Here is a 23,650-nt window from a genome sequence, read left to right as displayed (position 1 = left end):
GCTGTCGAAATTTACAATATTTTAGAACTCAATGAGGGGAACAACCCTTTGGCTTGTTGGGCAAAGGCCGAGATTGTATTGTTGAGTTATTCAGATTTGACATTTTCGACTGGTTGTGAAAACCAGGTTTGCCGCCAAGATGACACAGGAGTGGCAACGAATGATAGAACAGGAATCCAAAGCTGGTCTGTCATAGGCTCGCCCGGCTTTGAACGACCTCGTAATTCACGCACGCGCGCGGTGGGGTGAGAGGCACGGGAAGGAAATAGGCTGGTGTGGAGCGGAACTACCGCGATGACGCTGTTCGTGAGGGGCCCAGCAGGCGATCCATGTCGTCGAGGATCGCAAGGTCCTGTTTGACCGGGAGAATGTCATCTTCGTCCTTGCCGAGATGGTAGCGGACTTCGACGGCCCTTCGGCGCACGTCAGCTTGGACATCGGTGACAACCTGGCGAATGAGACGTTCGTCTCGCAGACTGTCCGAGTCTCCCTTCTGAACGGCGATGTGTGCTGTGAATGCGCCCGCCTGGCTGCTCCCACCCAGAACGCCTGTCTCTCTGGCCTCTCGAAGGACCTCAGATGCGCCTTGCAGGTCCCCGAGTGAGCGAAAGCGTGTGCGTATGGCCTCAGCGTAGAGGTGAGGGGTGCATCCCATGACGACACTCGCTGGTCCCAGGGCCCGCGTGATCCGGAGAATGGCCAGGGCGGAGTGGGGCGCCTTGAAGCGCTGGCGCAGCACCTTGAGCAGCTCGTGCAGCACGGGAGCATAGTAGGGCGTGTCGATGCCGTACTGAGGTTTGTGCTCTGGCTCGCTGCCAAACACCTCCCTGCCGGCCCATGACCAGACGTTGGACTCGGTCTCGCACATGGCCAGGTCTGCTCGCGCCCGCTCGACTTCTTCTTCGAGCTGCTGGTAGCTCACATCCTCAAATGCGTTGCCTTCCTTGAGCGCGGCTATCGCCCTCGCTCGTGGTCTCTGCGTCCCGAATTGGCTCCTCCTCCCTTCCCTTCGAATCTTGTCCTTGTGAGAGCGAACGGCGCGATCAGCAAATGCTTCCAGAGACTCCTCGCCGCGCGCGCCCGCGCCGACGCTCGCCCCAAAGTCCCCATCGCCATGCTCGTCAAACGGCGATGAGGGGCGATCGCTCTTGTAAATTTGGTCGAAAATCCTCTGGAAGTCTCTTGTTTCGCTCTGCGTCAGCTCGGACCTGGACGCAGCCGCGCCTGGCCGCTCGCCCCGTCGAAGCCTCCGTGTCCCTTCAGTCCTGAAGATGGAGCCCTCCCATTCTCGATTGAGTTCATCACTGCCTTCGCCCAACACCGAGCGTGGTAGGACTTCTTTGTCCTTTGGCTCTGTCACGCTGAAGACCCTGTCGAATGGTGTCGGCTCCTTGTCTTCTTGCCGGGCCACACGTCCGCACGTGAAGGGCCTTGCACACGGTAGTCTCGGAATGACGACGGGCGCCTGGCTACGCAGCGCCCATCGTATCGCCATGCGCTCAAGCTGGGACATTTGCGATCGGCCTTGGTTCCTTGGAGACAAGTCGACACAGCAAGTGCTTCAAGAAGAAGTCCGAGAGTGAGAGCAATCCAAAAAAATTGGAAAAGTGGGACACGTGACTTTTTCGACTTCTTCTCAGCCCTGGCTGCTGCATCTTTGCTCGACCAAGTCGCATTCCCCCCTCGCTCTCACCCTCACACATACGCACATAGGAGACAGAGATGGTGCTTCCGAGGACGGCGGCTGCGAGAGCGGCCAGGTCGCTTATGAGCAGGCGACCTGTGCTCCAGAGACCGCTTCAGCAAGGCGCCGCGGCCGCAAGCACGTCTGCCGCCCCTCCTCGGCTGCTGCCCAGCGAGCTGCCTCCCTTGACTCCCTCGCGCATCAAACCGGTCCCCTCCTCCTTTTACACCGCTCGTCCCACCTACATCGACTCGCTAATTCTCCTCGAGGACCTGACTAGACGGACGAAGCGTGCGCTCGAAAAGGCCAGCATCCCCATGGCTGAAGCCGCGGCTGCTGCCTCGACGTCCTCATCTTCACGCAGCGCCATCCTGTGGCTCAAGGTGCAAGACCTCTCGCGCAGGCTGGGCATTCCGCTCAAATCCTCGCAGTACCGCCACATTGTCGCACGCCTCAGCGTCCTGTCTCGATATCGAGCCGTGGTCCGCGATCACTTTGGAGACGGCCAGATGGGAGAAGCCAATGCGCGACTCGCCAGGCACGTCGAGGACACGCTGAGGAGCTTCATGCGGCAGGCCACGGTCGACTTTGAATCTGCCCAGCCCAAGCTCGCCGTCGATGGTGCCAGCAGCACGGGCGTTGACGATCTCGGTCGCGCCTACGCGCGCGGAAGGAGAAAAGAGAGCAGTGCCCGAGTCTGGCTCATCGCTCGCAAGGACGTCGAGGATACAGCAGCAGCAGAGACGTCGGCGCCGACGTCGGTGGCCAGCTCGGTTCTGATCAACGCCCAGCCCATCTCGGCCTACTTCACGAGAGAACACCATCGCGATTCGATCATCTACCCGCTCCGGCTGACGGGGCTCTTGGGCGTCTTCAATGTCTTTGCCCTTGTGAGCGGAGGCGGCAACAGCGGCCAGGCCGGTGCAACGGCGCACGGCATCGCAAGGGCGCTCCATACCTACTTTGAGCACAAGGCAAATTCTGTCGAAGAGGCAGAGGGCAAGAACAGCCCAGCGGCCCTCGAGGCCAAGAAGAGGGCTGAGCGCATTCACGACCTTCTGAAAGCTGGTGCGTACTTGTGGTTCGACTTGCTCCTTTTTGGAGCTCTGGCTGATCCTGACCCATCCATACAGACGGTGTTCTCAAGCGTGACCCGCGCATGGTCGAGAGGAAGAAGACCGGCCTGGCAAAGGCTCGCAAGGCTTACACGTATGTCGTTTCGGTCACAGACCCGCTTGCCCTTGCTCCCAATGCTAACCCTTTTACCTCTTCTTTCGCACAGCTGGGTCAAGCGGTAGTGTTGTCGTCATATTCTATTATACAATACAAAGATGTTTGAGTCTCTAGGAACAGGTTGTGATGGGAAGATGGTTGATACATATAGGGTGAATGATGCAGGATTATGCGTCCTCGACGTTGCGGGACACAAAGTCGTGAAGCATTGATGCAATCTGATCCCTAACATTTGCCGGTATTGTCCCTATAAATTTACGTTTTAGTATTAGAGCACAAGCAAGCAGAGACTGAGAGCGGGTGCTTAACTCACGCTGCGCATAGGGACTAAGCTCTGCAATGAGGTCCGGAAGACTGAGTTTGTCCTGTGCGGCCGCTTGGTCTATCGACACTCGTCTATATCAGCCTTTGCTGTAGAAGTCTCGCTTCCAAACCGACCTTACTCACCCATCGCGCGGTCACGTAGCGTGGCTGTCCACCCGCTCTCGTCGAGGCCCTGCCGGAGCGCAGAGAGGATCCTGTGCCACTCTCCCGTCTGGACCAGCCGCTGGTGGAGGGCATTGTGCAGCTCGTCGCCCTCTCCCCCTCCCCTCTCTCCTCCAAACGCCTCTGCCGACTCGTATCCCCCACCGGCGCTGTTGCTTTGTGCTGCCTGTTCCTCTGCCGCCATTGCTGCCTGCCTCTCTGCGTCTGTCCCGGTGCCTCTGCCTGTCGCGAATGCCTTGCGTCTCAAGAATCAATGACCCGACGGTCGCTCGAGCGAGGTCAGGGAAGAAATTAGCCACGTGCGAGAAGCGTCAAGCTTTTTTATTTTTCTATGTCCACTCGGTCGTCCTTCTCAGATCCTCTCGTCGTCTTCGTGTCTTTGTCGATCAAACCCAGCTATGTCGCAGACGATTGGCAATGTAAGTTCCGCGCAATCGCCATCGTCTCAGAGTGGAGCACGCCGTAGAGAAAGAGAGTGAAAGAGAGGGCTGACCTGGGAAATATCTCGACAGACGTCGCTTGCGTTCTCGCGGGCCTGGCACCATGTCTCGGCACGGGATCGTGTGCTTGGAAAGCTCGCCGTTAACATTGCCTCTGTGCTCATGGGAAAGCACAAGCCCGGTGGAATCTACGACCCGTCCGTCGATGCGGGCGACTACGTCGTCGTCACAGATGCCAAGCGCGTTGTTGTCACGGGCAACAAGGCCGACCAGAAGGTGTACTACAGACATAGCATGTACCCCGGTGGACTCAAGGTGACAAAGTACGCCGAGATGATGGAGAAGAAGCCAGAGGAGGTAAGCAATTGCTTCCAGGGAGCATCTTGAGACATTGTCGCTGATGATATGGTGACAGGTTATCCGCAAGGCCGTGTCAGGTATGCTGCCAAAGAACAAACTTAGGGACCGGAGGCTCGAGAGGCTCCTCATCTTTCCCGACGAGAAGCACCCATACGAGCAAAAGCAAGTACAGACTTTTCACCTTCATAGAGCTCAGAACTCATTCGTGTCTGTCTTTCACCCTCAACAGCATCATTAAGCGATACAACATCGCTGATGCATTCTCAAAAGACGAGGCATCACCATAACGGACGAGCCACCAACAACATGTACTTTTAGCCAGTAAATTGCCATCATTGGATTTCCCTTCACTGGGGAGGACACATCTCAAGAGCCACCGCCGGTCATGGAAGCCTGTGCACCTGCCGTGGCCGCAAGTCTCGTCCGCCTCCTTTCGGCTTCTGCTTCCTTTTCCGTTTCAATCTCCTTGACAACCTCTTCCACCTCAGACAGCTCCAGATTCCGGACCTTCCCGTGTCCTTCCATGAGCGCAATCTCGATATCTGCATCAAGAAGAAAGGTGGTGAGCATGTCGTCCATATGGTGAAAGAGAGAGAGGCAACCTACTCTTTGCTCCAGTCTGCACCACTTCCAGGAGACTCTTGATAGCCAGCTTAATCGTCTGCTCCTTCGTCATGTCTTCTTCGTGGTTCTTTTCCAAGAATTCTCGCACCGTCTTGCTCGAACGTCCAATCGCGCAGGCCTAATCAGGCAATCGTGGTCAGCTCTTTGGGGCACTTGAATTCTGGAGGTGCTTAACTCACCTTCCATGCGTTATACATCCCGCTGGGCTCCGTCTGATAAAGCCGGGGGATGTTCTCGCTCTGGTCGAAACCGATGATGAGAGTCGAAATGCCAAACGGCCTGACACCACCTGATTGCGTGTAGCGCTAGATCCAAGACATTAAATTCTCTGGGCTAGGAGCAGCGGCCGTGAGAGAATGACCTACCTGTTGGATCCCTGCGACGTGTCTGGTAATATAGTCGACAGTGACCGGGTCCTCTACGGTGAGACGATGCGACTGGCACTCGACACGAGCCTTGTCGATGAGAATACGTGCGTCCGCTGTGAGACCTGCAGGACGAGAAAAGAGTCAGGGAGGCCTGTCGGATCAGGGCAGAGCGATGATGGACCCACCAGCGAAGGCGAGACAGATGTGGTCGTCGAGCATGGCCGTCTTGCGAATCGTTCGGGGGTCTTGAAGCTGAAGCACGCTCTTCTTCTCAACGCCGAGCACGACTGTGTCCTTTCCCCGCACGCCCACGGCGCAGGTTCCCTTGTTCACCGCCTCAAGCGCGTACTCGACCTGGAAGAGGTGCCCGTCGGGCGAGAAGACCGTGAGGGCTGAGCAGTTTGTCAGTCGCTGCCGGTTCTACATACGAGTCCCCGCTCCCGAACCTCCTTAACTCACCTCTGTCATAAGACCTTGACATCTTGCAGCTACTTTCGAGGTGTTGCCAAGCGAGACGAAGCCAGGGAAACGAGTCGTCTTCGCAACAAACGCGCGGCCCAGCTACTGACGACGACGCTCAGACCACGTGCAATTTTGAGCTTCCCTTGGTCGATTTCAACTTTTTGTGTGGAGTAGCTAAGCTGAGCCCCTTAGGACCCCAAGTCGGACGAGCAGCCACACAACAGACACCATCTGCCACCATCACAATCCCCTCTCCCCTTCAGCATTGCATCTTTGCCGATGCGGGCGCATCTCCTCATCCTCTTGCTGGCGCTTCTGACGTCTTGTGCCGCGGCTTTCCAGATTCCCTGGGAAGCCTTGCCGTTCGCAAGCAGGCTTCAGTCGGCAGTCTTTGATAAGCTGTATTGGGCGGCAAGCCCGGCCCCGCAAACGAAGGTCATCAGCCTGCGACATGTCTACCACCAGGGCACCGTGCGCTACCCGGGTCTTTCTGCCCGCCTCGATCTTGGCGATGGCTCCATCTCCGCATCATCCAGCGACAGCAACAACATTCGAGGAGTTTTACGCACTAAGCGTGTAAAGACTTGGAAGCCCAGAGACACCCGTGACTACCTGCACGCTCACAGGAATGGAGACGGCATAGGCATCAAGTCAAGCCTCAACGACATGGACTGGGACGAGATTGAGGTCGATGCTCCAGATGTACAGGATCGAGAGACGCTCTTGACATTGGCCAAGATGGCGAGCAAGGCATACGAAGAGCCCAGTAAGAAAGGCGATGGCGACTGGACCATCGGGGGCAAACAGGAGTGGAATCTAGTAGGTACTTCTTCTTCAAGATGACGACTGTCAGATCGCTGATCAGTCTCCGCCACAGTCTTCATCCTTTGGCTGGGAAAATGATGGCATCCGCGGTCACGTCTTCGCCACGGAGGATAATTCGACCGTAGTTGTGGCTCTCAAGGGCACGAGTGCCGCCTTGCTTGACAATGGCTCAACTTCGAAGCGTGACAAGGATAATGTGAGTGCATTTCGCCAACAGGCTAAGAGCTCGCAAGTTGCTGACTTCTCACAAGGACAACCTCTTCTTCTCCTGCTGCTGTGCTCGTGTCGGCTGGACCTGGCACACTGTATGCGACTGCTACGAGGATGGACAAAAGGCACAGTCGAGCGCCGCATCCCTTTCGCCTGGCTCGAGCTCCGATCAGCAAACATGTGGCTCTACCTGCCTTTCCAAGGCCCTGATCAAGAAGTCGTTCTACTACCCCGCTACGACGGACCTATTCAACAACATATCGTACGCCTACCCCAACTCCCAGATCTGGATCACCGGTCACAGTCTGGGAGGAGCGCTTGGCGCGATGCTCGGAATGACATTCGGCAATCCGACGGTGACATTCGAAGCACCTGCAGAGCGTATGGCCGCCCTCAGGCTGCACTTGCCCCTCCCAACCAAGCATGGCAAGCTGCATGAGTTACCCATTACCCACGTCTACCACACTGCCGACCCCATCCCAAGTGAGTGAAACAAGGCTCTGATTTGATGAAAGAGTCATTACGCTGACCCATGGCATCTCCAGTGGGTGAATGCATTGGGGCTGCTTCTCTCTGCGCAAACTTTGGTTTCGCTATGGAATCGCGCTGCCATTCCGGTCACACAATTCTGTACGACACTGTTGAGAAGCTCGGGTGGTCGTCAAGCGTCGTCACCCATCGGATCGCTACGCTGGTGGAAGATCTGCTGTTGGAAGACTGGGACAAGAAGGTTTCAAAGGCAAAGGCGAAGCTGAACAACAAGACAGAGACCAGCCGTTGGCGTTTTCCCTGGTCGCGAAAGGACCAGGATGAGCCAGACGAAGAAAAGGTCGGCTCGGTGCCTCGCCTGCGAAGCGAGGCAAAGTGCAGAGGTATGTGTGCTCGTTGACAGTTCACAGAGACAGTTCAGCTGACGACGTTTGCGCAGATTGCTCTGACTGGAAGTTCACCGATGACGATGGCAAGGACTCCGTTGGCCTTGGGATCTGACGTCTTGTGCCGTCTTTTTCAATTGTAACAATATACCTTCTCTTGAGTTTTGCATGATAATCGAGCTTGCATGATAATCGATAACACAGTCGCAAATGCGGCTCTTCGACGGGACTTGGGCCTTTGCGGCAGCGTCAGGAGCTGGCCATAGTTGAAGGAAGCCCGCAATGAGAGAGCCGCCGTCATAGCGTTGAAATACAAAGTCGAATCAAAAAGCAAATTGATATTGATCTTTTTCGCGTGGCATTTCGTGCTAATGGCATCGCACTGGCGCCGCGAAGTGGCAGCATGAGCCTTTCTTCCTAACAACCTACAGACGATGAACAGGAGCACCAAAGTGTGAGTCCTATGAGGAGAATGCTTGTGTTTCAGTCACGGCGCTCTGACATGCTTCGGGATGCAGCTCTCGGCCCCCAGTCTCTTCGTCAGCTGGGTCCGCCTCGTCGGGCGAGACGGCGAGCAATGCCGTCTCGACGCTGATCAAGTCGTACAGCGACAACACCCCGGCGCGCCTCAAGCTCATCGACAGCTTCCTGCTCTTCCTCATCCTGGCTGGCGTCCTGCAGTTTGCGTACTGTGTCCTAGTCACCAATTTCCCTTTCAACTCGTTCATCGCCGGGTGAGTTAGGCTAGGCTTAACGACGCACTGAGAGGTTACGCAGGCAGCTGAGACCTTGACCATCCCAGCTTCGCATCCACTGTCGGCCAGTTTGTTCTGCTTGCCTCGCTCCGCATTCAGGCAAACCGGGCAAACGAAAAAGATTTCCCCAGCGTCACGCCAGAGAGAGCATTCGGCGACTTTCTGTTCGGGTCAGTCGTCTTGCACTTTTTCGTCGTCAACTTCTTGGGATGAGAGAGCATGAACACAGACGAGATGGGTGTTGTATTTTAGAGCAAAGGCGTAAACACATGATAAAGATTACTTCTGCCACCGCCATCGTAAACTACTTCTTCTTGGCAGCCTGCAAGGGACTCGGACGGTCAGAAAAGTTACCTCAGGGTGAGCGAACAAGACGCACCTCCTTCTTTGCCTCCTCCTGGGCTTTCTCGTAGACCCAGTCGTTGAGTCCTCTGCGGTTACGTGCGATCTCATATGCGTAAAATTGCATTCGTGTGACTAGGACGAGGACAAGTGAGCAAGAGGGAGCAGCGCACCGGAGCTCGTGAAGCATGAGACATACCGAAGGTGGTGTTGAATTGTGTGTATTCGTCCGCCACGTCAGTCCTAATCAGTGTCCCAAAGTTGAAGTCGGAGACTGTACGAATAGTGAGGTGAGCTCCAAATGCTCTTTTCTCCAAAACAGCAAGAGCATCTTGAACCTACCCTTGCCCTCGTACTTTGCGATGAAGTCTCGCCACTCCTTCTTGCCCTTTTCGCTCTTCATTCGGTCCTCATCGAGCTTGGCCACACCACCTGTCTTGTCTTGCTCCGTCGCTCTCAGATCAGGAAACGTCTCTTCGAGGTCGGCATAGATCTCGTCATCAAGCTTGGTGAGACGAAGCGTCGAGGGTCGCACCTTTTCGTAGAGCGACCAGAGCGTCTGGGCCTGCTCGACGCACTTGACGGCCATCTGCTTCTCGATCTCGGGCAGATTCTGCGCGCGGTTTGGGTCGAAGCCTTGCGCGGACATGGTCGCTTGTCTATCCTGTGATGTGCTGATGCTTCCTGGTCGAGATGAAAGGAGGTGATCTCACTATTCCAAAAAGGAGCGACGAGCAACACTCGATGGAGCGTTCAGAGCCATTTTTAAGCTTCAGCCCACTGCCTCACACGTGTCAAGTGGCCGCCTCACGTGGGTCAGCACACCCTCTTCCGATGCCAGCACCGCCCTTCCGCCGCCCCGTCGCTCTCACAGGTGCTTGTGATGGCTAGACCGAGACGGCAGCCGTCGCATTGCTGCTCAACTCCGACGCCGATTTTTGGGAAGAGGAAAAAAAGCGAGATTCGCCTGCCTGAAGGAGAAAGATGGCATTGCAATTCAGAGCCCGCGCTGCACAGGCCAGCTCAGATGCGAAGCGCGAGAAGAAGAGCGCCCATTAATTAAACTTCATTTGACAAACAACACTACGACGACGACGACGACGAAGACGGACTCTCTATTGCCATGGGTCCTGCTGCCTTGCTCGTAGTCCTGGCAGCGGCCGCGGCGGTTGCGCAGGCGCTGGATCCGTCATTGCTTTGGGGCACTTTCCGGCCACAGATCTACTTTGGTCTTCGCACGTCCATGCCCCGTTCCATCCTCTCTGGTCTCCTCTGGTTTGAGCCAAGCTCGCCGAAGGGCTTGGTCAGTGCCAGGCACGACTGCAGCGACGACCACAACATGAATGGCTACGGGTGGAAGTACCACGATGGAAGGACCTTTGGCGTCCAGGAGATCAAGGACGTCGAGTTCAATTACCTCATCGAGACGAGCTGGCTCAAGACGGGCAACGGCAGCTGGGCAGCAAGAATAAAGGGCTCCGTGCTCGATTCGCGTGAGTGGCTGCCGAATCACTTTTCCAACTGTGAAGGGATCAGGCTGAACTTTGTGTCCCTCTGCCGGCCCGCCTGCAGGAAGACCAGCTGCTATCTCGCCCATTTACTATTTCTCGCTCGAGGACGAGAAGGCGTACTTTGAACCTACGTTTGAAGATGGATCTTACGAGGATGGTATCCCTCAAGGCGAAGTCCAGGATGGACGGCTGTTTCAGGCAACCATTGAGGAGCCTGTCGGGTCCTTCTCGATGCGTTTTGAAAACACACCTGGTGCGCCCAACAAGGCGTACCACCCGCCTCCTGGTCAAAAGACAAAGCACGAGACCGAGTTCAGAGATGCGCGCGACAAGTGGCACTACCTTGGCGTAAAAGTGCCCAGCGAAATGGTTTGGCGGGGCAAAGACTGGCTTCTCAGCGATATCTCGACGTCATTTAGGGCTGCTATGAACGAATACGGGTCGGACCAGAGCAAGCTGCCCTTCGTTGGTGATCTCATGACGCTGGCCGACGAGGTCCGGCCTGCTTCCAACTTCATCGCCGTCCAGAGGACCTTCGCTGGCGACTTTGGCTTTGACGTTTTTTTCGACTCAGAGGCGGACGCTAGAGGAAGCCATCTCGACGGCAAGGGGCTAACTGTGGCGCTGGAGGCTAGCAAAGAGGCCTACGACGAGCGTCTCAAAACGACGCTGTCGAGGACATTCAGCGATGACCTCTACCAGTACGCGCGATATCTGACGAGCTCCCTCGTCGGTGGAGTTGGCTACTACTTTGGGCAAAGCATCGTCGATCGCTCCTTCTCGAGATCATACGATGTGGCCGTAGGCAGCGGAGCCCTGAACTTGGACGAGGGAGGCCAAGAGGAGCCCGAGCTGACGGACGAGCGCGAGCTGCTGACAGCAACACCCAGCCGCAGCATGTTTCCTCGTGGCTTCTACTGGGACGAAGGCTTCCATTTGGCCCACATTGGCGTCTGGGACAATGACGTGAGCCTGGAGATTTTCAAGAGCTGGATCAATCTCGTCGATGAGGATGGCTGGGTGGCCAGGGAGCAGATTCTAGGCGAAGAAGCACGGAGCCGGGTGCCCGTGGAGTTTCAGACTCAGTATCCGCTCTATGCCAACCCACCTACACTCATCATGGCTCTCACGACGTACCTCGACCGCCTCGATGCCAAGCATGGCAGTACCAACATATTTGCGGCGGACGTCAAGGTCGACCAGACGGTACTGTCCCCCCAGTCGTCCAACTCGTCACGATACATTGACGACCCAACCCTTGCGCGCTCCTTTCTCGCTGACATTTACCCAAAGCTACGCGCCCACTACCTCTGGTTCCGGAGGACGCAGAGGGGCGAGATCAAGGAATGGGATCGCGTCGCTCGAGCCCGAGGGGAGGCTTTCCGGTGGCGAGGACGCACAAAGGACCATGTCCTCACCTCTGGGCTCGACGACTATCCGCGCGCTCCAACTCCACATACTGGCGAGCTGCATCTCGACTTGATATCGTGGATGGGCTTCTTTGCCGACACCATGCGCAAAGTGGCCAGCGTCGTGGGCGAGGAAGATGATGAGGAGGAGTACGGGCGTCACTATGACGGCATTGTCAAGAGTATTGATGGTGAGTCTTTCAATCGCTCTCTTAAGACCTTGAGCTGACTGTTAATGTTTCTTTCTCCGCTTCTGTAGACCTGCACTGGAACGAAGAAAAGCGAATGTACTGCGATGCGGCCGTCGACGAGAACGATGAATCGTTCCACGTCTGCCACGCGGGCTACATTAGCCTCTTCCCCGTCCTGCTCGGTCTCGTTTCTCCAACTAGCCCTCGCCTGGGGCCCGTCCTGGACCTCATTTCGGATCCAGAGCACCTCTGGTCTCCCTATGGCATTCGTTCTTTGAGCAAAAAAGATCCATTCTTCGGCAAAGGCGAAAATTACTGGCGAGGTCCCATCTGGGTGCCACTCAACTACATGGCCCTCAAGGCTCTGACGCAGAAGTATGCGGCTGAGCCTGGACCGCTGCAAACCAAGGCTGCGAAGATCTACAGCGAGCTGCGTCAGAATCTCATTGACAACACCTTCAAGGTGAGGACAGTCTTGCTCTTCTTCTCGTCTTCTCTGTCCTGTCCGTGTCATTGACGGAATCGAAAACTACAGGAGTACAAACGCACGGGCTTCACATGGGAGCAGTTCAACCCAGAAACGGGTCTGGGTCAGCGCAGTCATCCTTTCACTGGCTGGTCCTCGACCATCGCTCTTATCATGGCCGAAATCTACTAAGGGACTTTGTCTAATTTTGCAATTGCCAAGCACTTTGAGGATTGTTTCTCCAGCTCCGACTCTCGTGTGCGCAGTGAGGCTGACCATTGCGCGTTTGCGCCCGCGCGCGGAGGAGCGACTGGCCAACAGGAGGAGGATAGTAAATTGAGACGGATGACCGTGAGCTCCGTCTGCTGATAAATTGTGCTTGCCTTTCTTCGCCTTTCCGTGTCCGCGCGCTTCCTCGATACGGTCTCAGGTGGCCTTCCGAGAGCCTTGATAGACCGGCGGGCCGCTCAAAGACAAGGCATCGCAAGTCCCTTCGGGTAGATCAGACGATGGCTGTGACTTGTCTTTGGCTTGGCTCCGGGCATGGAACCCCGTCTACTCCATTTGGTGGATGTTCGGCTGAGGATTGGCCTTGGTACTGGGTCTTGGGTTTTGGGCGGTGACTCAGTCCGCGGCTATTTAAATGAAGTCACACTGTTGCTGATCACCCTTCCCCTCTTCTCAGCAGCTCATCACCTTCTCGAAGACGCTCTATCACCCTAAAGACATGTTGCCAACGGCTGCACTGAAACGGTGGCTTCTTTCTATGCTACTGCTCCTGCCATCTACTGCAGGCCATCCTCATGAGCAAGACCTCGAACCTCGCGATGCCCAGGCGTCAACCCTAGCAAAAACAGAGAGTCTCCCAATTGAAGTCTTTCCATCTAAGGGAACATGTGCACTAGCTGGCGACGAGAAACTCAACATCTCACGCTACTATGCCGTGTCAGACTACTTGACGTTCTTCAACCATGACGAGGTACGTCCGTCCTAGAAACAGCGGACAGCTGAAATCGAGAGGAGCTGAGCTGACGGCGAGAGTTTTCAGAACTTCCATCCCCGCCACTCAGAGTTCCCAAACCAGCCGAGAGGCGTCGTCGTCACTTGCATGGATGCTCGACTGAGCCCGGAAAAGTCGCTAGGAGTGCCCACCGGCTCGCTACACGTCTTGCGGAACGCAGGCGGGAGAGTCAAGAATATACTTCCCAGCATCATCATCTCGCAGCTCGTCTTTGGCACAAGAGATATCACAAGTAAGTGCGGTGCACGGCATGCGCTTGCTCGCGCTCTTCTGACTTGCAGGATTCCCAAAGTCATCCATCACACCAAGTGTGGGATGGTGACGCCGCGGAAAGACCTCGAGGAGGCCTTGCACGAACAGGTCAAGCATCGTCTGGGTCGAGATGAGACGGACAAGCTCTTCAAAGAGCTCGATTTCCATCCGATCAGCGTGGGTTTTGTCTTCCCCTCTGTACTGCTGTTCAATGAGACGCTCATTTTCCCCGTCCTAGTCGCTCGAGGAATCGTTGAAGGAAGATGTCAAAACGGTCCAGAACCACCCCTTACTGGAAAAGTCCATCGTCCGTGGCTTCATTTGGAACGTCACCGACGACAGGATCTATCGGGTTGTGTAATGATTCCTGTGATGCTTCCTCCCAAAGGCCGTTCCTTCCTTCTTCCTTTGTCCCTTCCCTTTGTAGGCATGTAACTTAGTCACAATGCTTTACCATTGACACCACCTCGGCGTGTCCTCTGGTCATTTGCCTTTGCTCCGTCTACTGTACATCTCGGCCATCTTTTACTACGCTCTTGATGGCGGTGAGACGAGAATGACGCCGTCCCCGCGCACGAAGAGCATCTCGCTCTGCTTCTTGATGGTCTGCGTTATCGACAGTCAACGTCCACACTTCTAGAAGCGAGCGTGAGGGGTGCTGCTCACCTTTACTTTCCCTGCGGATGCATCTGGGCCAGCCTCATCTTCATCGATGACGACGTAGATGGTCTCCTCGACGTCGCTCATGATGAGATTCATGTGGCCGTCGTATGCATGCAGCGTTCCCCTCAGCTCGCGGTCGCCACGAAGCTTGACGAAGACCCGCTCGGCCAGCGAAAGACGCATGAGATCGAACGGCTCATTGACACCTCCAACACCCGCCGCGACACCTGCCGTCGCCATGTTGTCCTCCTTCGTCTATTGTCGGCGCTGCAGAATGAACCTGCAGATTGGATGGTGGAGCTAGAGAAGGAAGAACTGGTCAGCCACGCGACCCAGCACAAGTCCAGGGCAGGAGCGCCGCGCGTGCGCGCGCTTTCGCGCCTTGGGCCCTTTTTTCGTTTTTTGGCTGCACAGACCTAGCCAAAGTAGACAGCTTGCTGACTGGACCCCTCCCTTGGTCCGGGCAGACGTCTTCGCGAGAGCATGTCGGACGAAGGGCTCCCCTCGGCTGCCGCAGGCCCCTCCGACCCCAGCTCATCGTCTCTGCTTTCTCACCTTGCCGACTCGCTCGCCAACTCCAACGCAGCCACAGGCCCTGCCGCCGCACGGGGCACCGTCAAGCTCCATGTCCTCTTCAGCGTCCCTCGGCAGGCCCGCGAGCTATACCCTTTTGCACACGTCGATGCAGACGATGCCTATGCCACGTCCAAGTCGACCCCAGTCAAGGCCTTGGTCGAGCACATCTTCGTCACCGCTAGCTTCACGCCCGCGGCTGAAGAACGCACCGCGCCGGGCTCAGAGGAGCGAGAGGCGCGACTCATATATGCACTCGAATGCTTTCTCTACACGCTGCCTGCACACGAATCTGCCATCATGTACGTCTCCAAGATTGACTCGTCAGGCTGGGGCCCAACACCGACACCGACCCACCTGCGAAAGCTGATCGATGGTCAGACAACCACGGCCCACAACGGCAAAGAGGAGAAGGCCAAAGACTTCAACTACAGCACGAGCATCACAAAAGTTCTCACTCAATCGTTTCTGTCGTACTTCGCAAGCCTCTCTCACTGGACGTCGTCCAAGACGCTCCCTTCGGTCCGGCATATATCGCTCCACATTCTTGCCCGAGCTCAAAGGGCCTACCTGTTTCCTTCGTCGGAGGAGAACAAGAACAAGCATGTCCTCTCTGATGGGCAGCTCATCAAATGGTGGCGCGCCATCGTGAGCGAGGTCTCGTGTGGTGTGCAGAGGAGGTTCATCAACGGTGGAGGCTCGCTCGACGTGCGATCTTTCTACATCATTCCTGGCTACAACGACCTCGAATCGCATCCGCTCGTCCCATTACCCCCGAGGAGCAGCGCGAAACGTAGCAGTAACGCGCAGCCTACACCCGAGCAGGCCCTTGCCGAGACGCATTGGGTCTATGGACACCCGTACAGTCACAAGGGCGCGGGACTCAAGTCAAATGAGCCACTACCTCCCCTGCCATTGTCCGGGCCGTCGTTTGACATGCAGAAGGCGCCCCTCATCAATCAGAACCACATCGCCACGCTCCTCCCCCACTTCCCAGACGACCCAAAGAGCCGATTCATTGCCGAAATTGCCCGGGACTCGCACGAGCATGCAAAGGGCCAACCTCAGCAGGAGGAAAAGCGCGAGGGTAGTGACGAGACAACGAGCAATGGGAGTGGCAATGGTCAAGGCAGACCTAAAAGGCGAAGCGCGACGCCCAGCACGCCAACGAAGCGACTCAAGGCCGAGAACAGCAGGGCTTCTTCTCGCCGCAACACCCCCGGTGCCTCTTCCTCTGCAAGTCCGAGCCCGAGCCCCGTCAAGCTCACTTCGACCCAAAGGATCCACATGCGAGAGCGCGGCGGCCTGAACAAAGTCAGCCCTGATGAGTTCTGGGAGAGGATGGGCTTTCGGCAGGAGTGCTGTTCGGGAAATGCCGTTGGGGTGTTTGTGGCCCTCTTTACCCTCTTTCCCCATCGTGACGAGGCGGCACAAAGGGACGAAGGTGCTTCGGCGGGTGGCGGTCGGTCGGCGATGGAAGCCCAGCCATTTGCGCTGCCGCATCCCGCCATCAAGGACATGGTGTACAAGCACCTCATCGTCGACGCATGCGAATGGTCCGACGCCGAAAAGTCAGTCAGCCTCACAAAGACGTGGGACGGCGTCGTCGAGCGAAATCTGAAGCGAAAAGCGGCGGGCCCTGCAGCGGAAGAGGCTCGCAGTAAGCTGAGCCAGGTGCAAAATCAGGACGAGAGTCAAGAGAGCGCCGCAAATGGGGCGGGCAAGAAAGAAAAGGAGGACATTGGGAGAGACCATGTGTGGAAAGAAGTCGAGCTTCAAGGTCCCACGTCGGCGCAGATCAAGATTGCCGAAGAGAAGTGGAAGGAGCTCTCCTCGGCCGGCAAAGCACCCAATGGCGGAGAACAAGCCGAAGAGGCAAAGGAACGGGGACCGACTGTTAACACTTTGTCCGTGAAGCGAAAGCGCAAGACGTAAAGACGATGCCAGATGTAAAGAATAGAAGCTATGCTCCGTCTGTTGTACTGCTACTCTCTGTAAAGAAGAAAGAAACATCATATTTGCCTCCTCTGGCCAACGCTATTTCTACACTTTTCTCGTCTAAGATTGAGGAAGCCGAGCTATTGCGTCACCGTTCCTGTCCTGCCTCGACTCGGGACAGAGACAGACTTGGCCGCCTTGACGAACGCCTGGATCTTTGCAACATCTTTTTGGCCATCGGCCAACTCTACGCCCGAAGAGACGTCGACAATGAAGGGCTTGGCCGCCTCAATGGCCTGCACAACATTGTCGGGCGTCAAGCCACCAGCAAGCATTATTGGCTGTCGTTGGACCTCTGCGCCCTTGACACGGCTCGGGACCGGGTCGAGGTTCGCGACTCTCTCGACAATGTTCCAGTCAAATGCCTCGCCAGACCCGCCCTCTTGGCCGGCGTTGGTCTTGGACCCCGCGGTGTCGAGCGCAGCAATGTGGTGGTAGCCTGGCCTCGTAGCTTCTCGCAGGTCGTCCTGCGGGCCTTCTCGAGTCTCCTTTCCAACGTGGAAAACGCGGATCACGAGCACGCCTGGCAAGAACTTGCTCCATTCCACGTCCTCCGTCCTGCCGTGCAGCTGGACGACGTCGAGTCGGAGCGCTCGGGCGTATGTTTGAACTTCAGACAGTGGCTGATTCCGAAACACGCCGACGATGAGGGGCGCATGTGGGTTCGTCCGGATCCTCTGAGCGTGACTCTGGAACCAGTCTTGCCCCTGGACGAGCGGTGTAGAAGGAGATGCAAGCTGAGGGTGCTCGGACTGCTGCTGAATCTGCTGCATGGTGAGAGCGGCCGATGCGGCTCGGATGGACTCAGCTCCACCCTTGAAGGACCGGACGACGTTGACAATCTCAGCTGCCTGTGACAGAGTTACTGTCCTTTTCGTCCCAGGGGCCAAGATCATGCCGAGCATGTCAGCGCCAGCCATGGTGGCAGAGATGGCGGCGTCGACAGTCTTGATGCCGCAGATCTTGACCAGAGGGGTCTCATGGCCTTCGGCAGCTGCAGAACCATTCGCGCTGACCGTCGTCGAAGTCACTCCATTCGCAGCCGGAGTCGGAAGACCGAGAAGACCCTGGATGAACGCCTTCTTGTCGGTGGATCGCATCAAAGCCTCGCCGACAAGGACAGCGCCAACTCCCTCTTGCAGATACTTTTCCACGTCGCTCCTACCCGTGATGCCGCTGAGAGCTGCGAGAATGACGCCAGCTTCCTTTGCCGCGTCGGCCAGGCGGCTCGTGGTGCCCATGTCGACATTGAAATCGTGCAGGTTGCGGTTGTTGACGCCGACAACCTTTGCTCCCAACTTGAGAGCCCTTGTCATCTCCTCTGGGTTGTTGACCTCGACGAGGGGCTCCATGCCCAGACTGACGCTAAAGTCGTACAGGACCTTGAGCTGAGGATCGGTGAGCATTGCCACAATGAGGAGGACTGTGTCGGCGCCGGCGAGTCTAGCCTCCATGATCTGATATGTGTCGATGATAAAGTCCTTTCTCAGGATCGCTGGACGGTTGGGCATGCCGTCGACAGCCTTTCTGGCGAGCGTCAAGTCGTTGAGCGAGCCCTTGAACCACTTTGGCTCCGTCAGGACGCTGATGACACTCGCACCTCCCCTCGCATAAGCCAGCGCCTGTGCACCTGCGTGTGCGTCTGGGTCGATGTCGCCTTTGCTCGGGCTCGCGCGCTTCATCTCGGCCATGACGCCCGGAAGGCCGTGAGCAGCGTTGGCTGTCAGCCTGGCGGGGAAATTGATGAGAGGAGGCGAAAGATGCATGGCCAGGCCTGTCTCGAGGTCTCTGGGCGAGAAGCCAGGGACAGCCTTTGCTTCGGCAACGTCTTGGAGTCGCTGGAGATGAATTCTTTCCAAAATTGTCCCAATGGAGCCCTTTGAAATACCATTTGGCTTGGAGCTCGAGGCGACAGCAGTAGCGCCGGCAGCGGCAGCAGCGGCGGCCCCAGCGCCCCCCGCAGCTGCCATGGCGATCACGGGCTCCTTTGTCGATTCAGCCTGCTCGACCGCAGCGTCGTCGATGCCAGCTTGGGGATTTTCCTTCCACGTTCCTCCGGTCCAGCTGAGGAAATTGGCAAACATCTCTTTTCCTCCTTTGCTGAGGATGCTTTCGGGGTGGTACTGGATCGCTTCGACGGCCAGGCGGGTGTGTCGGATGCCCATTACGACGCCTTGATCCGTCTTGCTAGTGACCACGAGCTCCCTCGGCAGGCTGTCCAGATGCGCGGCAAGGCTGTGGTAGCGTGTACCCACGACAGCGTCGGGCGCCAGTCCAGCGTAGAGACCCCGAGCATCATGGACGATGGGGCTAGTCTTGCCGTGAAGGATTTCTCCGGCGAATTCGACGATACCCGTGTATGCTGCATAGATGGCCTGCAGGCCCATGCAGACGCCCATGATGGGCACCTTGCCGGCGAAGTGCTTGATGCATGGAATCGAGATGCCCGAGTCATGCAGAGGGTGACCCGGTCCGGGCGAGATGACGATGTTTGCGGGTTGGAGGGCCTCGATCTCCTCAATAGTGACTTTATCATTGCGGTACACAACCAGGTCGGCACCCAGCTCCGAGAGAAACTGTGAAAAGAGTCGGGTCAGCCACGAGTGCGCTAGTAATAACCTTTCGGAGAGCTTGCTCACCTCGACGACGTTGTAAGTGAAGCTGTCGTAGTTGTCGATGAGCACAGTCTTTCCCGGTGCGACCTTCGGAAGGGCTTGGGAGCCTTGCGCCGATTGAGCGGCCGGAGGGATCACCTCCGGCGCAGAGGTTGCAGCAGCTGCAGAGGTGGCGGACATGGTGGTGCGGGCGAAAGAGTCACGCTGGGAAGAAGCGCCGCCCATGAGACGACTTTAATTTTTTTTTTTTTCCTTCTCTTTCGAATGTCCGTTCACTCAACCCGTCCTGCGCGCGCGCTAAGAGGATCAACCTTAGTCTGATGATCTCCGGGCTGGTCGATGAGGTGGGTTTCCGCTCGTCTAGAAAGCACGAAGCTCGAGAAAGGTGTTGACCAAATGCTTGACAGCACCCCTTCTTGGTCCTCACTGCAATCATCGTCATCACTGTCTGCGTCGTCTATCCGCTAGCGCTGCGCTTGGCTGTCGAGCGAATCGAAGCCGACGAGGCTGCCCAGCAACGAGCCCGGATGACGCAACAAATCGAGAGCAGGGGCACCAAGGACAAAGAGCAATGAATGGCGCCGTCAATGGACGCTCACAAAAGCCATCGCTGAGAAGGTCAGCGACTCCTCTTCCTCTTTTCAAATCAAACAAGATCACCATGACTGACATGCGGCGAACAGACTATCGATCAAGCGGCTCGAGGATGACTTTGCCATTGTACCCAGGACCGCCACGGCACAGATCTTCTGGCCTAGAGGCTTGATCTGTCCGCAAGACGGTACCCTCTTTGGATGGTGTGTGGGTGGTGGACCCAGTGAGGTTGTCGTCGTTGTTGCCGGCGCTGCAAGCAAGTCATCATGCGATCGCGCCCGCCTCTCGCCGCTGTCGACAGCTCTACTTCCAGAAGCTTCGACCGACACGGAGCCTTGCATCGTTGGAGACGCTGAAGAAGAAAGCAGCGGGATAGACCGTCATAAGGCAACGCTTTGGTTCGATGTGGAAGGAGGAGCGAGCATTCGTAGGTGAGCTGAGACGGAGCGCGAATTGCCTGGCATAGACAATCGCTCACACCAGCTGCAGCATTCGTATACCCGGCTCTATCGCGAGTCAAACACCACAGTGTACCATCAATGTCTTCCATTACTCAATACCGGAGCCGGAATCGCTCCAATTCCTCTCGCTCGAAGCGATCCTGCTCCCAAGGGCATCAACGTTCGAAGGTCTGGAGAGGGAGTCTGGTCCAAAACGCACAGAGCTGCATCGTAGACTCGAGACGCTTCTTCAAGGCGATCCAGCAAGAACGTACGAGCTCACAAGGTCACAACGATGCTCCGGACCTGGTGCAGGATTCAGACGCGCAATTCTCTTAGTGAGTCCAGGAGTAGTGACACGGGGTCCTCAAGATGCTTGCTCATGTCCGTTGCACAGATCAACAGAGTCAAGTACTTGAAAGAGAAGGTGTCCGGAAAGTACAAGAGAAGAGATTCGTCATCCATTTCGAAGCTCGACGGAGGAGGATACCTCACACCCATCGTCGCTTTCTTGCGCTCCTTACTCGATGTGTCTGCAGGCGAAGTCGCTTTGCGAGATCTTTCGAGTGCAGGTCAGTATGCTCTGTCGACTTTCCCCAATGAAATGCTAGCTCATTGCAGACAAACCCGCCAGCCCGCCAAGTGCACCTTCGACTAGGACAAGCGATTCTGTGGCCGGCCCTCGCCCGTCGAATTCGCATACAGCGTCGGTCTGAACAGCTGCCAGTGTCCGCTCTAAGCCCTCGGTACATTGGCTTGTGGAATGGGGTCTGGCTCGTCGCCAACGACATGATCCTTGGTCAGGCCATGGGTGGCTGGCTGTGTGAGAACGATGCTGTTCTCGGTCGCCATGTCGCTCGTTTTCTGCGACAGGTGACCGTTGCTCTGCTGCAGGAAACGCTCGATTGGCTTGGACATTGGCCGGCCGGCTTGAAGCTCAACACCGAGCTCGCCTCCTTCTTTGGCGATGTCTACTCTGGCTTGACCAGCGTATGGGGGTCAAACATCGTGGCCCATCTCGAGGCATCCGACGGAGCACTCCTGGCTCATGTCATCTTCCTCATCGGAACTTCTGGCCGGTTTCTGGGCCTCACAGCCCTCCTCTCGCTGGCTTCCGACGTCGTGGCGGCTTTAACCGCTCACATATCGCTCTTCTACCTCATCTCGCGATCTATCTATGCCTTCTTCAACTCAACGATCGCTGCGCTTTTCTACTTGTTCCGAGGAAAGAAGCGCAACCCGTTGCGACGAGGCCGGACCGATGAGGCAACGCACGATCTCGACCAGCTGCTCCTTGGCACGCTGTCTTTCACCCTGCTCGCTTTCCTGTGGCCGACGGTGGCAGTCTATTATCTCTGCTTCAGCCTCGCGAGACTTTCCATCGTCGCAACTGAAATCCTGCTTGAGACAGCCTTGGCGCTGCTCAACCACCTGCCGCTCTTTGCGCTCATGCTGCGCGTCAAGGATGGAAAGCGTTTGCCCGGTGGCGTACGAATTCGTATCCGATGGCCGCAGCACTATGGTCAGGATCAACAGCAACATAAACAACAACAACAGCAGCACTTCGACATGGACAATGTTCCGTTAGATCTGCCCAGCATCTTTCGAGGTTACGGCGATCACCTCCAGGGATTACGCGCGCTTCCCCGTCTCTGCTTGGCTGTCTTGACCGGCAAGTTCATTGCTTGCCCTCCTCACCCATAGAGACATCGTCAAAAGAACATTTTTTGTACTGCCTTGGAATTGTTGATTCGATCATTTGTAAGACAAACAGGTACAGCATTGTGTCGGATAAGATTACAGAGGGTGAGGAACGGAGGAGGGTTTCGTTTCATTCACATCAAGCATTAACTTGACGAGAGCCGATGATAGGCAGGGCTGGCGTCCTCGTATTCGGCGACGAAGAACTTTTTCCGTTCCTTGATCAGAAAGCTGTGGACAGAAGCGACAGTGAGTGACGGCCAAGCTGCTAAGAACAAGACACGAGAAACCAACTTGAGAAATTCTGTAAGGTGTTCTCGAAGCAGCGTCAAAGCTTCTAGGTCCATTGTCGTGTGCGCAACAATGGATGGAAGATTGACTGGTGAAATACAATAGAAGAATCAGCATGATATCGATGTATTGCACTGGTGCAAACAACTTACCAAAGAGCCTCAAAAGATGCTCGGCGCCATATACCTTTGCCGCATCGAGCTCCTGTTCGTCGCTAGCGTTTGATTTGGGAGACGAGGTCATCTCCTTACGCATCTGCGTATATTGCGCCCGCTCAAAGCGGTAGAGCAGATTGTTGCCGAGCGACTTATTGAAGTAGAGAGCCAAGCCATCGAGGATCTCATCGAGCACCGCCGGTGGCCGGCCTGCCTTGCCCTCGCGCTTGACAGTCATGTAGTGTTGACGGTACGCGGCCAAGATATCGTGCACATTTGGCTTGCGTGGCAACGGAACCAGCTTCAGCACGAATCCCTGTCAGTACCTTTTCTTGATTAACCGCAGCGACAAACGAAGGTGCCTCACCTGATCCTTTCTCGTAACATTCTCCCAGTCGTCCACCAGTTTGATCTTGAGGGTATCGGGAATGTTGATCTTGATCTCTGGCCTCTTGATGTATTCGTCCTCCTTTTGCCGATGTCAAATATCAGCGCTGCTGCCAATAAGAATGTCCGAAGAAAGCTGGACTCACCTGCTCAATTGCATCACGCCCTCGCTTTGTCCCTCTAGCATCTTTGCTCTTCCTCCCTCGCCCTTCCTCGGCAGTCTCGCTAACGTCTCTCCCAGTGCTCTTTCGCCCGCTACTTCCGCCGCCGCTCCCACCGCTCTTCTCAGCCTTCTTTGCTTGTTCGGCTGCCTTGTGTGATGCTGCGAGGGCCTGCTGCTTCTCGATATTCTCCGGATTGAGCTTCATCATTCGCGACTCTGGCACCCATTCGTCCCCTATGAGAATTAAAGGTTAGCTACGGTGACCGCTGAAGCTTTCTGGGAGTGAGCACTCACACTTTCCCTTCCACCCCATATAGTGGACGAGGTAGTGCGGGCCCTCGACTCCGCGTATATTGTCGTCACCGGTCCATTTCTCGGCCTTGAGAACCTGGAGGTAGAAAGTTGGCTCTCTTGCCCTGCCTTGTCGACCGTACAAACAGCTCCTGACTCACCCTTGCCTCGTATATGAGCGCTTGGTGGAAGCAAAGAACCTTTTCTTCGGCGCTGAAGAGCATTATTGCGCTTTCTCAAACGGACCGTTGCGACTTGCTTGCTA

General features: G+C 56.3%; 15 protein-coding genes across 15 annotated transcripts; 8 read left to right on the top strand and 7 right to left on the bottom strand.

The window, feature by feature from the left end:
• Positions 1 to 215: 215 nt before the first annotated feature.
• Positions 216 to 1,513, bottom strand: FA10DRAFT_301445 (hypothetical protein; the record flags this gene model as incomplete). The annotated part of the gene is made up of 1 exon (XM_025524988.1): positions 216 to 1,513. One exon carries the CDS (start codon positions 1,511 to 1,513, stop codon positions 287 to 289), a length of 1,227 nt encoding a protein of 408 aa, XP_025377367.1. The 3' UTR covers positions 216 to 286.
• Positions 1,514 to 1,555: 42 nt separating this feature from the next.
• Positions 1,556 to 3,086, top strand: FA10DRAFT_279369 (ribosomal protein S5 domain 2-like protein). Its single transcript, XM_025523535.1, has 3 exons — positions 1,556 to 2,752; positions 2,818 to 2,893; positions 2,967 to 3,086. Exons 1-3 carry the CDS (start codon positions 1,723 to 1,725, stop codon positions 2,980 to 2,982), a joined length of 1,122 nt encoding a protein of 373 aa, XP_025377366.1. The 5' UTR covers positions 1,556 to 1,722; the 3' UTR covers positions 2,983 to 3,086.
• On the bottom strand, positions 3,018 to 3,644 carry FA10DRAFT_301443 (hypothetical protein). The gene is made up of 3 exons (XM_025524987.1): positions 3,365 to 3,644; positions 3,231 to 3,299; positions 3,018 to 3,164 (listed from the first exon to the last, which is right to left on the bottom strand). The coding sequence occupies exons 1-3, from the start codon at positions 3,585 to 3,587 to the stop codon at positions 3,085 to 3,087; spliced, it is 372 nt and encodes a 123-aa protein (XP_025377365.1). The 5' UTR covers positions 3,588 to 3,644; the 3' UTR covers positions 3,018 to 3,084.
• Positions 3,645 to 3,714: 70 nt separating this feature from the next.
• On the top strand, positions 3,715 to 4,571 carry FA10DRAFT_266659 (putative MRPL23-mitochondrial ribosomal protein, large subunit). The gene is made up of 4 exons (XM_025521587.1): positions 3,715 to 3,822; positions 3,916 to 4,200; positions 4,259 to 4,365; positions 4,433 to 4,571. The coding sequence occupies exons 1-4, from the start codon at positions 3,802 to 3,804 to the stop codon at positions 4,488 to 4,490; spliced, it is 471 nt and encodes a 156-aa protein (XP_025377364.1). The 5' UTR covers positions 3,715 to 3,801; the 3' UTR covers positions 4,491 to 4,571.
• FA10DRAFT_251522 (N-terminal nucleophile aminohydrolase) lies at positions 4,454 to 5,718 on the bottom strand. The gene is made up of 6 exons (XM_025519613.1): positions 5,655 to 5,718; positions 5,381 to 5,587; positions 5,193 to 5,317; positions 5,007 to 5,132; positions 4,810 to 4,945; positions 4,454 to 4,745 (listed from the first exon to the last, which is right to left on the bottom strand). Exons 1-6 carry the CDS (start codon positions 5,674 to 5,676, stop codon positions 4,570 to 4,572), a joined length of 792 nt encoding a protein of 263 aa, XP_025377363.1. The 5' UTR covers positions 5,677 to 5,718; the 3' UTR covers positions 4,454 to 4,569.
• A 134-nt stretch (positions 5,719 to 5,852) lies between these two features.
• Positions 5,853 to 7,797, top strand: FA10DRAFT_251519 (alpha/beta-hydrolase). Its single transcript, XM_025519612.1, has 5 exons — positions 5,853 to 6,476; positions 6,535 to 6,678; positions 6,734 to 7,175; positions 7,238 to 7,564; positions 7,621 to 7,797. The coding sequence occupies exons 1-5, from the start codon at positions 5,937 to 5,939 to the stop codon at positions 7,680 to 7,682; spliced, it is 1,515 nt and encodes a 504-aa protein (XP_025377362.1). The 5' UTR covers positions 5,853 to 5,936; the 3' UTR covers positions 7,683 to 7,797.
• Positions 7,798 to 7,970: 173 nt separating this feature from the next.
• FA10DRAFT_266656 (defender against death DAD protein) lies at positions 7,971 to 8,619 on the top strand. The gene is made up of 3 exons (XM_025521586.1): positions 7,971 to 8,021; positions 8,086 to 8,301; positions 8,370 to 8,619. The coding sequence occupies exons 1-3, from the start codon at positions 8,002 to 8,004 to the stop codon at positions 8,533 to 8,535; spliced, it is 402 nt and encodes a 133-aa protein (XP_025377361.1). The 5' UTR covers positions 7,971 to 8,001; the 3' UTR covers positions 8,536 to 8,619.
• Positions 8,620 to 8,677: 58 nt separating this feature from the next.
• FA10DRAFT_230791 (DUF757-domain-containing protein) lies at positions 8,678 to 9,313 on the bottom strand (the record flags this gene model as incomplete). Its single annotated transcript, XM_025518835.1, has 3 exons — positions 8,678 to 8,799; positions 8,864 to 8,938; positions 9,007 to 9,313. 3 exons carry the CDS (start codon positions 9,311 to 9,313, stop codon positions 8,678 to 8,680), a joined length of 504 nt encoding a protein of 167 aa, XP_025377360.1.
• Positions 9,314 to 9,657: 344 nt separating this feature from the next.
• On the top strand, positions 9,658 to 12,480 carry FA10DRAFT_240787 (family 63 glycoside hydrolase). The gene is made up of 4 exons (XM_025519221.1): positions 9,658 to 10,157; positions 10,237 to 11,775; positions 11,844 to 12,238; positions 12,311 to 12,480. The coding sequence occupies exons 1-4, from the start codon at positions 9,788 to 9,790 to the stop codon at positions 12,431 to 12,433; spliced, it is 2,427 nt and encodes an 808-aa protein (XP_025377359.1). The 5' UTR covers positions 9,658 to 9,787; the 3' UTR covers positions 12,434 to 12,480.
• A 488-nt stretch (positions 12,481 to 12,968) lies between these two features.
• On the top strand, positions 12,969 to 13,875 carry FA10DRAFT_285874 (carbonic anhydrase; the record flags this gene model as incomplete). The annotated part of the gene is made up of 4 exons (XM_025524031.1): positions 12,969 to 13,220; positions 13,290 to 13,494; positions 13,555 to 13,691; positions 13,753 to 13,875. The coding sequence occupies 4 exons, from the start codon at positions 12,969 to 12,971 to the stop codon at positions 13,873 to 13,875; spliced, it is 717 nt and encodes a 238-aa protein (XP_025377358.1).
• FA10DRAFT_251507 (U6 small nuclear ribonucleo protein) lies at positions 13,706 to 14,431 on the bottom strand. Its single transcript, XM_025519611.1, has 2 exons — positions 14,181 to 14,431; positions 13,706 to 14,120 (listed from the first exon to the last, which is right to left on the bottom strand). Exons 1-2 carry the CDS (start codon positions 14,415 to 14,417, stop codon positions 14,043 to 14,045), a joined length of 315 nt encoding a protein of 104 aa, XP_025377357.1. The 5' UTR covers positions 14,418 to 14,431; the 3' UTR covers positions 13,706 to 14,042.
• A 229-nt stretch (positions 14,432 to 14,660) lies between these two features.
• On the top strand, positions 14,661 to 16,685 carry FA10DRAFT_229268 (hypothetical protein; the record flags this gene model as incomplete). The annotated part of the gene is made up of 2 exons (XM_025518783.1): positions 14,661 to 16,424; positions 16,476 to 16,685. 2 exons carry the CDS (start codon positions 14,661 to 14,663, stop codon positions 16,683 to 16,685), a joined length of 1,974 nt encoding a protein of 657 aa, XP_025377356.1.
• A 63-nt stretch (positions 16,686 to 16,748) lies between these two features.
• On the bottom strand, positions 16,749 to 19,578 carry FA10DRAFT_266652 (IGPS-domain-containing protein). The gene is made up of 2 exons (XM_025521585.1): positions 19,388 to 19,578; positions 16,749 to 19,324 (listed from the first exon to the last, which is right to left on the bottom strand). The coding sequence occupies exons 1-2, from the start codon at positions 19,541 to 19,543 to the stop codon at positions 16,829 to 16,831; spliced, it is 2,652 nt and encodes an 883-aa protein (XP_025377355.1). The 5' UTR covers positions 19,544 to 19,578; the 3' UTR covers positions 16,749 to 16,828.
• A 61-nt stretch (positions 19,579 to 19,639) lies between these two features.
• Positions 19,640 to 22,341, top strand: FA10DRAFT_266651 (Gpi1-domain-containing protein). Its single transcript, XM_025521584.1, has 7 exons — positions 19,640 to 19,707; positions 19,771 to 19,981; positions 20,047 to 20,388; positions 20,447 to 20,735; positions 20,795 to 20,969; positions 21,032 to 22,203; positions 22,270 to 22,341. The coding sequence occupies exons 2-6, from the start codon at positions 19,935 to 19,937 to the stop codon at positions 22,099 to 22,101; spliced, it is 1,923 nt and encodes a 640-aa protein (XP_025377354.1). The 5' UTR covers positions 19,640 to 19,707; positions 19,771 to 19,934; the 3' UTR covers positions 22,102 to 22,203; positions 22,270 to 22,341.
• On the bottom strand, positions 22,245 to 23,609 carry FA10DRAFT_229652 (MRG-domain-containing protein; the record flags this gene model as incomplete). The annotated part of the gene is made up of 8 exons (XM_025518800.1): positions 22,245 to 22,329; positions 22,393 to 22,477; positions 22,542 to 22,845; positions 22,912 to 23,013; positions 23,078 to 23,163; positions 23,209 to 23,328; positions 23,389 to 23,482; positions 23,547 to 23,609. 8 exons carry the CDS (start codon positions 23,607 to 23,609, stop codon positions 22,245 to 22,247), a joined length of 939 nt encoding a protein of 312 aa, XP_025377353.1.
• Between the last annotated feature and the right edge of the window lie 41 nt (positions 23,610 to 23,650).

The sequence above is a fragment of the Acaromyces ingoldii genome (genome assembly GCF_003144295.1).
Source record: "Acaromyces ingoldii strain MCA 4198 unplaced genomic scaffold FA10scaffold_3, whole genome shotgun sequence".
Taxonomy (NCBI): domain Eukaryota; kingdom Fungi; phylum Basidiomycota; class Exobasidiomycetes; order Exobasidiales; family Cryptobasidiaceae; genus Acaromyces; species Acaromyces ingoldii.
This window is presented reverse-complemented; position numbering and strand designations above follow the sequence as displayed.